At 51.7% G+C, this 13,869-nt stretch overlaps 1 protein-coding gene across 1 annotated transcript; it reads left to right on the forward strand.

Annotated features, from left to right (window-relative positions):
• The first annotated feature begins 2,830 nt into the window (after nucleotides 1–2,830).
• Nucleotides 2,831–11,511, forward strand: Ldlrad1 (low density lipoprotein receptor class A domain containing 1). Its single transcript, XM_021161220.1, has 5 exons — nucleotides 2,831–3,254; nucleotides 6,056–6,181; nucleotides 8,386–8,523; nucleotides 9,721–9,849; nucleotides 11,345–11,511. Exons 1-5 carry the CDS (start codon nucleotides 3,140–3,142, stop codon nucleotides 11,509–11,511), a joined length of 675 nt encoding a protein of 224 aa, XP_021016879.1. The 5' UTR covers nucleotides 2,831–3,139.
• Nucleotides 11,512–13,869: the final 2,358 nt, after the last annotated feature.

A 13,869-nucleotide genomic window follows, 5' to 3' on the forward strand; every position in this document is an offset into this window, starting at 1 on the left:
GGAGGAGAGGGGGGAGGGAGGGAGGGAGGGAGAGGGGAGGGAGGGAGGGAGGGAAGGAAGGAAGGAAGGAAGGATGGATATCCCCGCCTCTGGGCCCTAGCTGTGGACAAAGCCTGCCTTTTGTATTCTGAGTAATTGTGCCATTGTCAAGCGATGCTGAGATTATGTGTGATGGAGCCCCAGAAAATATATGTTCCTACAAACAGACTCGTAAGTCAATTAAAAAAAAAAAAAAAAAAAAAGCACGTATTGAAGATTGAGCAGGCTCCGAGCAGTGAACAAACAGTCCACTAGAGATGAAAATCCTCAAGACAGTGCATTCTTGGAGGGAGGGGCCCTCAGGCTCTGGTCTGAGGTCTGAAATGAGGCCTGCCCGTGGGAAGGAGTATAAGGAGGTTTCAGCCAGCTGGGTTGCAACCCTAGCTCTGTCCTTCAGATGAGAGCCTTGAGCAAGTAGCAAAATGCATAGACCTGTTCACTCATTTGAAAAATGGAGACGGAATGGCCTGTCTCCTATGATGGGGAAGACAAGGTGGGTTAACTTACAGAAAGCATTGCCACACAGCAGATGGGAAAGTACATGCTCAGAGAATGCTACCATTAGAGCAGAAATTTAACCCATCACCTTCTCACATGAGCCGGCCGGCCGATGTTGAAAGACCTGGGGGTTTTAAGGAAAGGGTCTCTTAACTGTTTGCACAGTGCAGACTGGCACATCACCTTCAAGAGCAGCTTGACAGTGTCCAAGACATCTCGTCTGCCTACAGTAGGACTCTAGGGGCAAGAGATCAAGCACACCTACTAAAATGTAGTAAATGTAGTAATGGGTAGGACCCTGCTGCCCTTCCTTCAAGGGTTCCTGGTCACAGCAGAGCTCTGGAGAGATGTGATTCTTCCAGCCAGGCATGGACAGACCTGCATTGAAGGAGGAGGCCAAAGGAAGAGGCATAGAGCAGGATGAGGAAGATTCCTATAAAGGAACACAAAACTGATAGGATAGTTCATGTCTGTCTTTGCAGTACTTGGGAGGCAGAGGCAGGGGGATTGCCATGAATTGGAGACCATCCTGGACTATAAAAGCAAGAGTAACATGGATACATACATACATACAAAGGGACACTAAAGAATCAAGAGTCTGTGGCAGTCAGACTAAAGGGCATGTGTTGGACCAGGAATGTACTCTACTGTCCACTCTGACATCCGTAGTAGGCATTACTAATCAATCATAGACCCTGACGTTAACATCCTTCTGAAATCATGTGCCTCTTAGTCTCTACTATCGTTGGCACAAAAAAAAAAGAAATCTAGGTAGCATCTTCCCTTTATATTCACCCCCTTCGGCCTTTTCCTTTTCATGGCTTATCAGCCTGGCTTGCAACCGCGATTGGCCCCCCTTTGCCTACCACAGGCCAGTGAAGCTAGGGATATGAGGGATAATTGCCAACAGCTTCATCCAATGGCTGGCAGGATGGGATGAGTGCCCCGCTTCCCTCCAGTGAGTACCTTCGAGATGCATCTTCACCAGTGTCCCCAAATGCCTTGCAGAATCCAGGTGCTGCCCCGTAACAGTGAGCAGCGTCTTTCCCTTCACCTCAGCTCCCTCACTCCACACCAGCATGTCCAGGATCCTTCCCATTAAGACTGCCTGTCCTGGGCTGGTGAGATGGCTCAGTGGGTAAGAGCACTCGACTGCTCTTCCGAAGGTCCAGAGTTCAAATCCCAGCAACCACATGGTGGCTCACAACCATCTGCAACAAGATCTGACTCCCTCTCTGGAGTGTCTGAAGACAGCTACAGTGTACTTACATATAATAAATAAATAAATAAATCTTAAAAAAAAAAAAAAGACTGCCTGTCCCCTGTTCTTGTCAGAGTGCCCAAGTCTGAGAAACCTACACTCAGGCTTCATGCCTGGGAAGGGAAGGGCCTTTCCCAAGCCATTGGCAAGGTCCTTGTGAGAGCCAATACGTAGCCCAGCACGGAAATCCCTAATGGGAACTCCTGGACACCTGGAGGTGGGTACTACCCTTGGGGTGGGCCTCAGAGCATCCGCATCTGCTTCAGGGCCTCTGTCTCCTCTGTAGACTAGACTGCTAAGGAATGTGCTCCATGCTGGGATAGAAGATATTCTGGAAAGCAGCTAGCTCCCACCCAGATACCACCCCAAAAAAGCTAAAAGATATATATCTCCATGCTTTCAACAATTCAAATATCTCTTTCTCTCTTTTATTTATCAATGTGTATGTGTGTGTGGTAGGGGTGCATGCATGCGTGTATGGAGTCAGGACAACTTTGTAGAGTGGGCGCTCTCCTTGTACCTGCACATTCATCCTGGGACTCAAATGAAGGTCCTCAGGCAGGCACCTTTATCCACTGAGCCATCCTGTTGGCTCTCAGAAATGAGAAAAGGAACTCTACCTTCGGGCCACTGAACCAAGACTCATGGCACTTCTGCCTGTGGCTTCCTTCAGCCAGGGGGCCTTGCCACCCTGCAGTCTGATGATGCAGAGGAGAAAAATGTGTTAAAGCCCTGGTTCCATCTCTCCCACATATAGTGTGACTTGAGGCACAAACACCAGCTTGTCATCTGTGGAATTGGATGCGTCACTGTCCAACTGCAACCTAGGGAAAGACGTGGTAGGAGCAGGTACCCCTGTCCTTTCCTCCATGGGGGAGGCAACCTGGGAGGAGAATGCCACAGGAGAGGGCACAGCCCTAGCAAAACCTGTTGCTGTCCTGCCCTCCCACAGGCTGCCCTTGGTGACGAGGTGGAGAACTCTACACTGAACCCTTTATTCCATCTCAGTTCCTGGAGATGAGTGTTGGAGCCATAAACAAAGTCTTCCCCCAGGTAAAGGCTGCCTGGGCCTGAACTGACTCTTGACCTAGGGAGCCATCCTGCAAATGGAAAGGGCTTGTGGGAGGGGACTCTAGGACCCACGGCCACATCCATCTGCCCTGGGGACTCGCTCCACCTGAGATCCATGAGTACTGAGAAGCAGAACAGGACACCTAGGGGTGTTAGGGCACTGTTGCTAGGAGGACCTGCCTGAGTCAGTTTGGAGGACAAAGGAGGAATGGGTCCTGGGTGGAAGCCGCACTACTGTACGGGTCGAAGTGTGGATATGTGAAGCCCAGGATGAGCCTGGGCTGTGGGAGACCAGAATTTTGCCCAGCCTGCTTCTGGTTTCTTGGCCAGGCAGATGCCGAGAGCAACATCACCACTAGAAGGAAAGCCCGCCCTGGAGATGAAGGTAAGGACAGAGGTGGGGGTCAGGCTAGGTGCTGTGGGTCCCTCCCTGGAAACTACCCTGACGCTGGGCAGAGAGTGTCTGAGGCTAGTGCAGCTCTTCTACCCCAGTGTGGGTGGTGAGGTCTGCCTCCAGCTTCCTGGTCAGCCATACTGACAGCTACTTGCTAGATAGAACTTTTCATTCTCTCCAGCTACCAGCATTTTCTGAGTGCCTACTATGTGCCTTTTGCCTGCTGGGCCACCACACAGAACCTATAACACCAAGGACCTCCAAACCAACCTCTGGCCCCCATGCCTGACCTGGATGCTCCTGTTGATCATAAGATGGAGTCGGCCAGGACCACACACTTGTACTTATTATGTTTCCCCAACTCCTGTGCAGCCGGGACCTTTGTATCTCCCTGGGTCCATCTTGGCCTGCAGTTGATGAAGGAGGAAACAGATAGATGCTAAGAAGGGTTATAACCCTTTGCAGACCCTTCTGCCTCAGATCCCTGGGGCTGCAGACCTCAGTTTCAGGACAACCCTGGGTGGGTGGGGTACTAGAAGCAGCTGAAGCTAAGAGAGGTTGGATAATCAGGTCACAGTTATATGGCATCGGAAAGGAGGCCCTGGTTGCTAAGCTTCAGGGTCATGCCCCATGCTGGTGGCTTTTTCCAAGTTGTCACCCAGTGTGGCTGACCGTGGGTGTGGTTTTTCTTCCTTTGCCCTGGGTGGGCAGTTTCTGAAGTTTCTGGCTTTAAAGTGGGCATCACCAGCAAGGCAAGAGCTCTGCCTGCTGCTCCAGTCTTGCCTGCAGCCCCACCTTGCACACAACATGAACTGCACAAATATTTGAGGAGCAACCACTCAGCTGGCTCTGCTGCCCAGTATCAACACGATCTCTCTGGTGACCCAAGTTTACTCTGTGTTGCTGGCCACAAAGGAACCACCAAGCAGGGCTCTAGAAGCCTAGGCTTTTTAATGTATACTACGCCTCCTGTAGGACTGTTGTCTCCTCTACCAACACACACCCACATACCTACATCCTCACCAGCCACCCACCAGGCCTCTCCTCCCAGACCCTCTCCCTGGAAGGCCTGCTCTTTGAGGCCTCTGCCCTGCCCCACCTCATAAATCAGCTGGTTTTCCCGAGGTCCCTATATCACCCGGAGCTCCTCAGAGTCCTGTCCACACCTCCCTAGCTACCTTTCATTTGACACTGCAGGCACAGGTCTTGCTGACAGGTGGCTGGAAACTTGAGTGGAGCGTATTAAATGAGCCAAATCAGGATCCTCCCCTTGTCTGTCTTCTGTATCTCTAGTTTGCGAGCTTGCACATGCATGTGCTCACACCCACAAACCCACACAGGGCACCAGTGAGAGCAATGCCTGTCTCAGAACCTAAGAGCCCCAGGGATGAGTGAAACCTGCCTCTGCCCTTCTGTGGCCTGACACAGGAGTCTTAGTCGCTTCCTTCCTTCCTAGTTGACCATGTCTGGCCCTCCAGGTGAGGCTGAGAGCTCTCAGAAGTGGAGGGAAGCTACTTTCCTGCCTTCTACAGAGCAAGGTGCCCACGAGGCCCCCAGGAAAGCTGCTTTGCTTCGTTTTGCAGGCAAGCAAGAAGTAGGGGAAGTAAGCCAAGCATAGTGGCACACACCCTTAATCCCAGCACTTGGCAGGTGAAGGTAGGCAGATCTCTGTGAGTTCAAGACCAGGCTGGTCTACCTAGTGAGTTAGGATAGCCAGAGCTATATAGTGAGACTCTGTCTTAAAAAAAACAAACAAAAGAAACAAAAAGAATCAGGGGAGCCAAGCACAATTCTAGAGCGTGGGACCTCTGCCAGCTACTCCTGTTACTGCTGTCACCACAATGCCTAGGAACACTGTGGCACTTGGTAGACGCCCAGCAAACACTTAGCTCACACTTTGCACCTGCTGTTTTAGAATACTCATTCAAGAAACCAATACCACCCAGCAAACTACAGTAACCCTCATGGTGCCGGCTTAGCACTCAAGAAGACTGGGACACAGAAAAGCAAATGGCTCACTGTGTGGCTAGGAATCCATGGAGCTGGGACTCCAGGCCACATTCGGGGGGGGGGGGCACTAGAATGGACGACAGGCTGGAAGTGAGCAAAGGGTCTGGGGGTTGGCATCAAACAGGTGTCATGGCTCAGCCCAGAGCAGGGGTGACCAGGACGTCCTCAGCCCAGAGCAGGGGTGACCAGGACATCCTCAGCCCAGAACAGGGGTGACCAGGATGTTTGCTTCTTTGAACCTCAGTTTGTCATCCACAGAAATCAAGTTCAGGTCCAGTCCATCGTGGCAGGGACTCAGGGAGCTGAAGAGGTGCTCATATCACTCCCTCAGTGGGAAACAGAGGGATGGATGCAGTCACTGCTTGCTCCTCAGTTCTCTCCCCACTCATGCAGCCCAGCAGCCCATTTAGGGAATCGTATTGCCCACAGTGGATGAACTTTCCCACTGCAATGAATACCAAGACAATCCTCCCCACCCCACCCCACCCTGCGCAAGCATGTCCCCAGGCCCCTCTGGGTACACAGATGTCCACTGTCCTATCAATGCCCTTGGTCACGAGGATAGGCTAGGAAGGACAGGAAGGAGAGACAGCCTCTATGGAGCAGAGGCTAGCCCCTGCTGGCATTTGGTGATGATGGAGAACAGGCAGGACCAGAGATTGTCATGGAAGTCTTAGAAATGCATCCTCTAGCCCTAGTACTCCCTGACTAGGGAGGGCTGCCTGCAGGGGGGGGGGTCTTGGGGGAATCCCTTCACCTCTTCATTGTCTTCCCCTCCACAGGCTGTGGCCCACTCTGCTGCTCACGCCGTGGGGCCTGCCTCTCGGTCGGCCTGCTGCTCCTGCTGGCCATGCTCGCTGCCTTGCTTGCTGTGGCCACCATCCTCGGACATCCACCCCGCACACCAGGTCAGGGGGCAAGAAGGAGGCATGGAGGCTCAGGGAGACGGGAGCCCCAGCCCTGCCTGGCTTCTCCCAGAGTGGCTTAAGTGGTTCCTTAAGGTGCAAGAAGAGAAACCTGTGTATATGGATACAAGTCTGAGAGACCATTTGCACACACATCCTTGTCATGTGCTACCTTAAATTTTTTCTTTTAAACTTGAAAGTTTATTTTTATGTGTATGAGTGTTTTTTTCCTGCATATATCCGTCTATACCACATGTGTGCTTGGTGCCCAGGGGTGACAGAAAATGATGTCAAAACCCCCTGGAACTGTACTTACGGATGTTTGTAAACATCCATATGGATGCTGGCAGTTGAACCCAGGTCCTCCAGAAGAGCAACAAATGTTCTTGACCACTGACTGAGCCATCATCTCTCCAGCCCCAGCGTGATCTATTGAGAGGTCCTGGGTTTGCTGTTACTTCCTCTAAGAAATTCTCTCTGATCCCCACGCTGAGCTAGGAGTGTCCCGTCAGTCCCCGCAGCCACTGTATTTCTTAGTCTCCTTGTTGGGAACCCTGGATATTCTCTCAACCACATATCAGGCTGTGTCCAGAATTTCCCTGCAGTCTGGCTTCAGTGCTGAACTGCCCAGTGCAGCCCCCACCCTCAGGGAGCAGTTTAGAGAACTATATAAACTTGATTCAATAAACACTCGGGCCTAAAGGGGGGATCGGGAGTCTGGAGCCAGGGCTCTCCTCCAATCAGTGGGATGGGAGTTAGGGTGGAAAACCCCGTGGGAGGTGGAATAGACAGGAAGTGAGAAGGGGAAGTGGGGATTGGTTAGCAGAGGGCGGAGGGCTAGCATCCCCGGCATAGGGACCAGCATATGGAGTTCTAGGGTGGGAGGAAGCATGAGGAGAGAGAGCTGGCAAGAAGACAGTGGATGAGAGCAAGTGGTCAGGTGCCCAGGGCCTCAAAAGCTGCCCTTGGAAGGGAGGCCATATTCCAGGAGCCTAAGGAGGGAATTGTCCCAGCCTTCTTCCTAACTCTCTGAGAGATGGCTCCATGGCCGGGCAGGGCTGTTGTAAAGGATGAGGAAGAGGAAGTGTGAAATCATACCATTCCACCTGCCGGTGCAGAAGGGGGACCTGCAGCCACGGGCCTGTGTGTGCACATGTGTGTCAGTGCCTGCGTGCATGCGGTTGCCTGCCTGTGCATGTGTGTGAGTGCCTGCATGCATGCGGGTGCCTGCCTGTGCACGTGTGTGTGAGTGCCCATGTGCTTGCAGATGCCTGCTTGCTTGTGTTCACTCATTTATGGTGTGTGTGTGTGTGTGTGTGTGTGTGTATGCCTGTATGTGTGCTGGTGCCTGCCTGCCTTTCGTGTATGTTAGTGTGCATGTCAGTACATCTGTGTACATGTGTGTCAGTGCATGCATGGGTGTCTGTGTGCATCTGTTGCTGTAAGCATGTGCAGGAAGGTGCAGGCGTGTGCATGTGAGCATGTTTATCTTCTTGTGTATATCTGCGACAATGTGTGTCCCTCAGAGTGCCTTCTGTGATTAGCTGAGGTAGCTCTGGGAACGGAGACGTGGCTCCTACTGGCTCAAACACACTTGCACACGTGCCCATAGGCACCGCCTATGACCTCTGTCTCCTTAAGTCAGTTTCTCCTTTAAATCTTGGGGAGTATCCCTCCTCAGGTTTGGTTTAAAGGTAACACTTCTTATGAGTTCATAGAGGAAAAATAAAAAATATGGAAGTTTGCTGACTGTTAAGGTATACCCAGATGGAAGGGATTGTCACATGCTGTCCCCAGACAGCCAAATATACAGCTTCCAACCAGCTAACCTGATCCAGGAGGTCCATCGTTAAAGCGATGTGACAGACAGCATGCTGTCCTTAGTGCTTCCTGTGTGACCAAACCACCCTGCACAGCCTGTGAGCCACAGTGTCTAGAATAACCCTATTCCAGACATCCTCCATACCTCTATTTTGAGAACAAAGGACTTTAGGCTGGAGGAGGCCAGGTCAACTGTGCCTGTCATACTGTGGCAGTGGCAGAATGGCAGCTTCAACTCCACACATGCCTTGGAGCTCAGAGCCTCTCTGCTGCCCGAGGCCCTCCAGGAGCTCAAAGGGGCTGCCTGGGGGACCTTGTGCAGTGCCCACCTCAAGGCTGTGTTTTCGAGCTCCACCTTCACTCTAGGGTCTCTCTTGCCCACACAGAGACTCACTCCTGCGTGACACTGGCCAACAGGACAGGGTTCTTGTGCCACGACCGAAGACACTGCATCCCAGCCCATGCTGTGTGCGATGGCATCCGCACCTGTCCTCATGGTGAGGACGAGGCTGAGAGCCTGTGCCGTGAGTACCCCTCAATCCCACGCCCCTCTTCATCCCCACAACCACCTTAACTTCCCTTGCAGATCTGTAGAACACCCTTAGGTACCACCTCCATGTCCTTGTGCCTGTGGTAATATGGTACCTCAGCCCAGACCTTCTGCTGCACACTGGGGGATCTTTTACTGTCATCTCCACTCAGCCCGTGTGGCCACCCTTGATGGCAGCCTTACCTGAATCCTGCTAGAGATCAACAGCCCTGCTTTGGACTCTTATAGACCTTTGCTTCCCTGTGTCATGTCCCTAGTCATACTGGCGTCACTCCTATTGGCTATGAATGCCTCTGTGGTAGACTGTTCTGGTCTGCTTGATCCTGTGGTCCCAGCACCTGGGACAAAGGTGTCCAGAATGACTTTCTGAATGAATGAGGATGTGAATGAATGAGTTGAAAGACCTGGCCCCATGCCTTAGACCCATGTTCTTAGGAGAACACAGTATGAACACAAAAGTATAAATTAGTGGAGAGACCCAAAGCAGGGTGACAGCTACGAGCTGGGGCAGGGGTAGGGGGCACTGGGCCTCAGTCCAAATCCAAGAGTTGCCGTGCACATTGCAATCCCAGCACTTGAAAGGTCAATGCAGATGACCAGGAGTTCAAAGTCATCCATTTCAAGTTTCAGCCCAGTCTGCTTAAATGAGGCCCCGTCTCAACAACAACAAAAGGCGCCACTGGGTCCACACTCCAGCTCCTATCCCATGCGCTACTCCAGCATGACAAGTGACTGTCCAGCCTCTGCTTAAGTGTTTCCAGGATGGGGAGCCCACTACCTGAGCTGGCCTGGGTTTGTGTGAATTTGGGTCACCCTGTCCACAACTCCCTGGGGTCCATGTGTAAGAAATCCAGTTCTACCTGCTATGTCCTGATGAGTGGAGGCTTCTTGGAGATTGAAGGTTAGCAGAGGTGACAAGGGGGACTGCTGCAGTGAGTATGTACACAATGCTGAGGGTGGGGACATACAAGGGGTGCTCTCAGGGACCCCTTGTCACCCCACAAGGGTTGCACAGAGTTAGAACACTCCACTCTTTGGAACTGATCTCCTTCCTGGAAGACCTCCAGAATGAATGGGGAGAGCCTGCAGTAGGACAGGGTGATCCAGCCACAAGTGACTGAGGTACTGTGGTCAGAGGTGAGTTTGTCTTGCCCCATTTTTCCCTGTATAGGAGATGTGCCCCAGAGCCTCCCCAGCTTCCTCCTGACCACCTGTGGAGACCCAGACTCCTGGATCTACTCAGACCAGAAATGTGATGGCGTCAACAACTGTGGAGACTGCTCAGATGAGCTGAGCCCAGGTAGGGGTCTGGCCACAGGCGGGCAGCAGCCAAGGGCATGGTCCCCTGCATACTGTCCCTGCATTCTGGGAAGAAAATTTCCCCTCCTACTTGAACATGTCTGGCTAGAGGTGCTTGCTGTGAGAGGCTCTTCTGTGGAGGATGCTATCTTCAGGGCATTGACTGGACACTAGGACCCAGGGGGTGACCGAGCAAAGAGACTGCATGGCCTTTCTGGGTCTGAGCCTTCTGTCCTAGGCATCTCCTAATAGCCCTAAGAGGAGAGCAGGGCAGGACTTGCTGGCCCAGTTCATATGTGGACAATCCCAAGCACCAAGAAGGGAGCAGATAGCTACGGGAAGGGAGTATGGAGTGAAGGACCTCCTTAGACATCCTTACATTCTTTCCCCAGCACTGGGAAGATGCTTGGTCAGTGTTGCTGCACCGCATCAGGACCAAATTCAATGCCCATGGTAGAAAGGGAGAACGGGCCACAGGTTCCTAACTTCCCCAAGCTGAGAGTGTACCATGTCTGGTGCACACTCCCACACACAATAAATAAATAAATATAATACAGAAATGAAAGGTAAGGCGCTAAAGATGCAACTCAGGTGGTAGAGCAGCTCCCTAGTGTGCCCGAGCCCTGGGTGGATCCTCGGCATGGCATAAATGAGCTATACATTTCTGTAACCCCAATACTCCGAGAGTAGAGGCAGGAAGGTCAAAAGTTCAAGGTCATCATTGGCCTCATAGATGAAGGGCAGCCTGAGACTCTGTCTCAAAAGACAAAAGGTGAAGGACAATCAAGGAAGACGCTGTAGACCTTAAGCCTCCACACAAGTGCACATATATGTGTCCATGCACTCATATGTGTACATGTTTGTGTGGGCACACATGCACACACATTCTATGCCCAGTGTTAAGACAACAAATATGTTCTGAGCACTGTTGAGGTGGCCTGTGCCAGATTCTAGAAGGGAGAGTCAGGAGTCAGATCCATCCCCAGGACCACACCATGCTGGTGCCAAGAGGAAGTACTGGGACCTTGGAGAATCTACCAGATACCTCAGAAAAGGCATCACGGAACATGCCATAGAGAACAGGGGCCAACAGTCTGGACTGGTGTGTAGAGAGGAATGGGGGAGCCACGGATATAGGACAGGGGACAGAAGAGTGAGGCACCCCCAGAGTATCCAAGGGATCGCTCATTGAAGGAGTGAGAGTGGGGCAGGAAGCTGGGCTGGGTGGTGCAGCATCTCCACATCCCTTAATTCCCGAACACTGTCTGGCTTCCTCTACTCAACCACTGAGGCTTAGCCGGGTGAACAGGTCCCACAGCCTGTGTACGACCTGTGAGGCTGCAATTCTCTCTGCTGCTGGGAAAGCCCACACAGTTACCCACACTAGATGGCCTAAGGCTGCAGGAACTAGGCGTGTTGCAGATCTAGAGAGCACCCTCTTGTCTGGAGAACCCAGGATCAACAGCTGCTTCTTGCACTGTCTCTTGTCTCCCCAGTGACTGTGTGCCCGCCCTGTGGCCCTGGGTGGTGGCGCTGCACTCCGACTGTGTTCAAGTACTGCAGCTGTGTCCCGAGGGATCTGTGCCGGGACAGCGTGCAGCACTGCTCTGACTGGTCAGACGAGTATTCCTGTCCTGGACCCCAAGTGAGCCCCCCTCCGTAGCATGGAAGCTGACACCCAGATCCTTTCACCAGAGCACCAAACCCTGGACTTTTGCCATCTCCCAGTGGCCCCGGCCCCCATTGTCTCTGAACAGGAATTGTCTTTCCTCCTTTCAAGTGTCTCAGCCTCCACTTGAGCACATCAATGACAGGGAGCTCACCATGTTAGGCACTCTAATAAGACGAGGTGTCTGCCTCCATCACTTTAGGCCTGTCTAATGGCACCACATAGAGGAGACATGCTCCTTGACTCCAGAGCAGGCCTGAATTTCCGATCTTGTCATTCCTTGAAGAGACAGATAAATGTGTGGCTTAAATGCCAAGTGAGTTTAGCCCCATGGGGTAGAAAACAAGGCACACACATTTCCCGTCATTCCGCACCTAAGGCAGAAACTGCTGAGTTCAAGGCCATTGTAGCTTGTTGCTCAACTCCCCAGCAGCCTTGACTGATCACATGAGGTTGCATATGGCACTTGGGACCTAGTATCTTTCTAGTTTCCCACTCTCCTGGAGGCTTGTGGCTGTAGAATAGAAGACCCAGAGAAAGTGCGCAACATAGAAGAACCCCTCAATGCCTTTAGCCTGTCTCAGCCCTGCTTCACCCCACAGTCACCTGGAGGTTTATATTTCGGTCCTGAAGCCAGAACGACATTCCCCTGCATCCCTTGTATCCCTTCTAGCTTCCTAACACCCAGGCAGGCAAGGAGAGGGGTGCTCATTAGACAGATGGGGAAACTGAGGCCCAGGGGATGACTCGCCCAGGGTGGACCCTGTGAGGTTTGAAAATGGCATCCAAGGAGTAGCTGGGCCCTGGCCATTCATTTGTTCTTTCACCACTTGTGTATTCCTTCACCCATTTCTGAGCTGAGTTGAGCTGAGCTGAGCTGAGCTGAGCTGAGCTGAGCTGAGCTGAGCTGAGCTGAGCTGAGCTGAGCTGGGAGCTGGGGGCTGGGGGCTGGGGCTTGGGGGATGGGTCCCCCAGAGAAAAGGCCTGGGTCCTGGCACATGAGCAGTAGGGGGTCTTATAGAGAGTCCACCACACACCATGCAGGGATGAGTGAGACAGCAGAACTGTGGGGTCCCCTTAAGGGGATGGTCTCAGCAATGCCTCTTCAGCTGGGTTTCTCTGTAGAAGGTGGGGGCTCTTTTCAGGAGGAGGGCATTCATGCTTGGCCCATATGAGACATGTAACAGTTCTGATTAAACCATGGGTTATTCAGCAGGCGGGAGGGGCCAAAGCATGGGCATATGCAGGACCTGAAGATCCTCACTTCATAGTAAGAGTGCTGGAAACTCAGAATAGCCAAAGCAAACCAGTTTATTTTGTGACCTTGCAAGGCAACAGCTTAGAAAGGCAGGTTCGCCTAAGGGAGTCCAGAGGGTATTTATAAACTCTAATGCATGCGCCTCCCCGATCTTGCGAGTGACCAGGAGGGCACAACCTTACAGGCACTGAGGTCTCCTCTGTCCTTTATATTTGTGTGTGTTCATCTGTTTTATATCCTGTGTATTTCAAGGCTTCTCAGACGCAGGCAAGCTTGGTTATGAGTAATTTTCTCATCTCAAATTTTAGTATGGATAGGGGTGTAGCTCAGCAAACTGTGGGTCGGGGTAGGCAGAACGGTAGGCATTCATTAGCAGAGAGCTAGTGTTCTCTGTTCAGCTTTCAGTGGGACTAAGTTGGCTCAAGGAACCTTCAAAATTGAATCATCAAATTTCTATTACAAGGTGTGTGTGTGTGTGTGTGTGTGTGTGTGTGTGTGTGTGTGAGGGGCACAGTAGTGGGGAGAGAGTAAATCAATACAGGTAGCAAGAATCAATACAGGTAGCAAGAATCAATACAGGCAGCAAGAATCAATACAGGTAGCATCTCAGTTCATCCCGCTGGCAGTGGCCAGTGAGGGAGCCATCAGGGAAATTAAGCCCGGAAAGTTGACTGTTTTGTTTTGTTTTTTCTTTTTTCTTTTTTTAAGATTTATTTATTTTATTTACATGAGTACACTGTATCTGTCTTCAAACACACATCAAAAGAGGACATCAGATCCCAGGATTGTCAGGAGAAAACAATCTCCCGGGGCTTGCCCTCTGCTGACATGTATGTTCACACATGCACACAAAAATAAATGGAAATGGCTGGTGAGATGGCTCGGCGGTTAAGAGCACCGACTGCTCTTCCAGAGGTCATGAGTTCAAATCCCAGTGACCACTTAGTGGCTCACAACCATCTGTAATGAGGAAACAAGCAAACAAACAAGCAAACAAAAACCTATAGGCTTGAGCAAGTGGGATGGGAGCAAGAGGGAGAAGGGAAGCAGAGAAAAATAAATAGAAATATAAATAAAATAAATAAGGTGGAGAA

This window comes from Mus caroli, chromosome 4 (genome assembly GCF_900094665.2).
Source record: "Mus caroli chromosome 4, CAROLI_EIJ_v1.1, whole genome shotgun sequence".
NCBI lineage: Eukaryota > Metazoa > Chordata > Mammalia > Rodentia > Muridae > Mus > Mus caroli.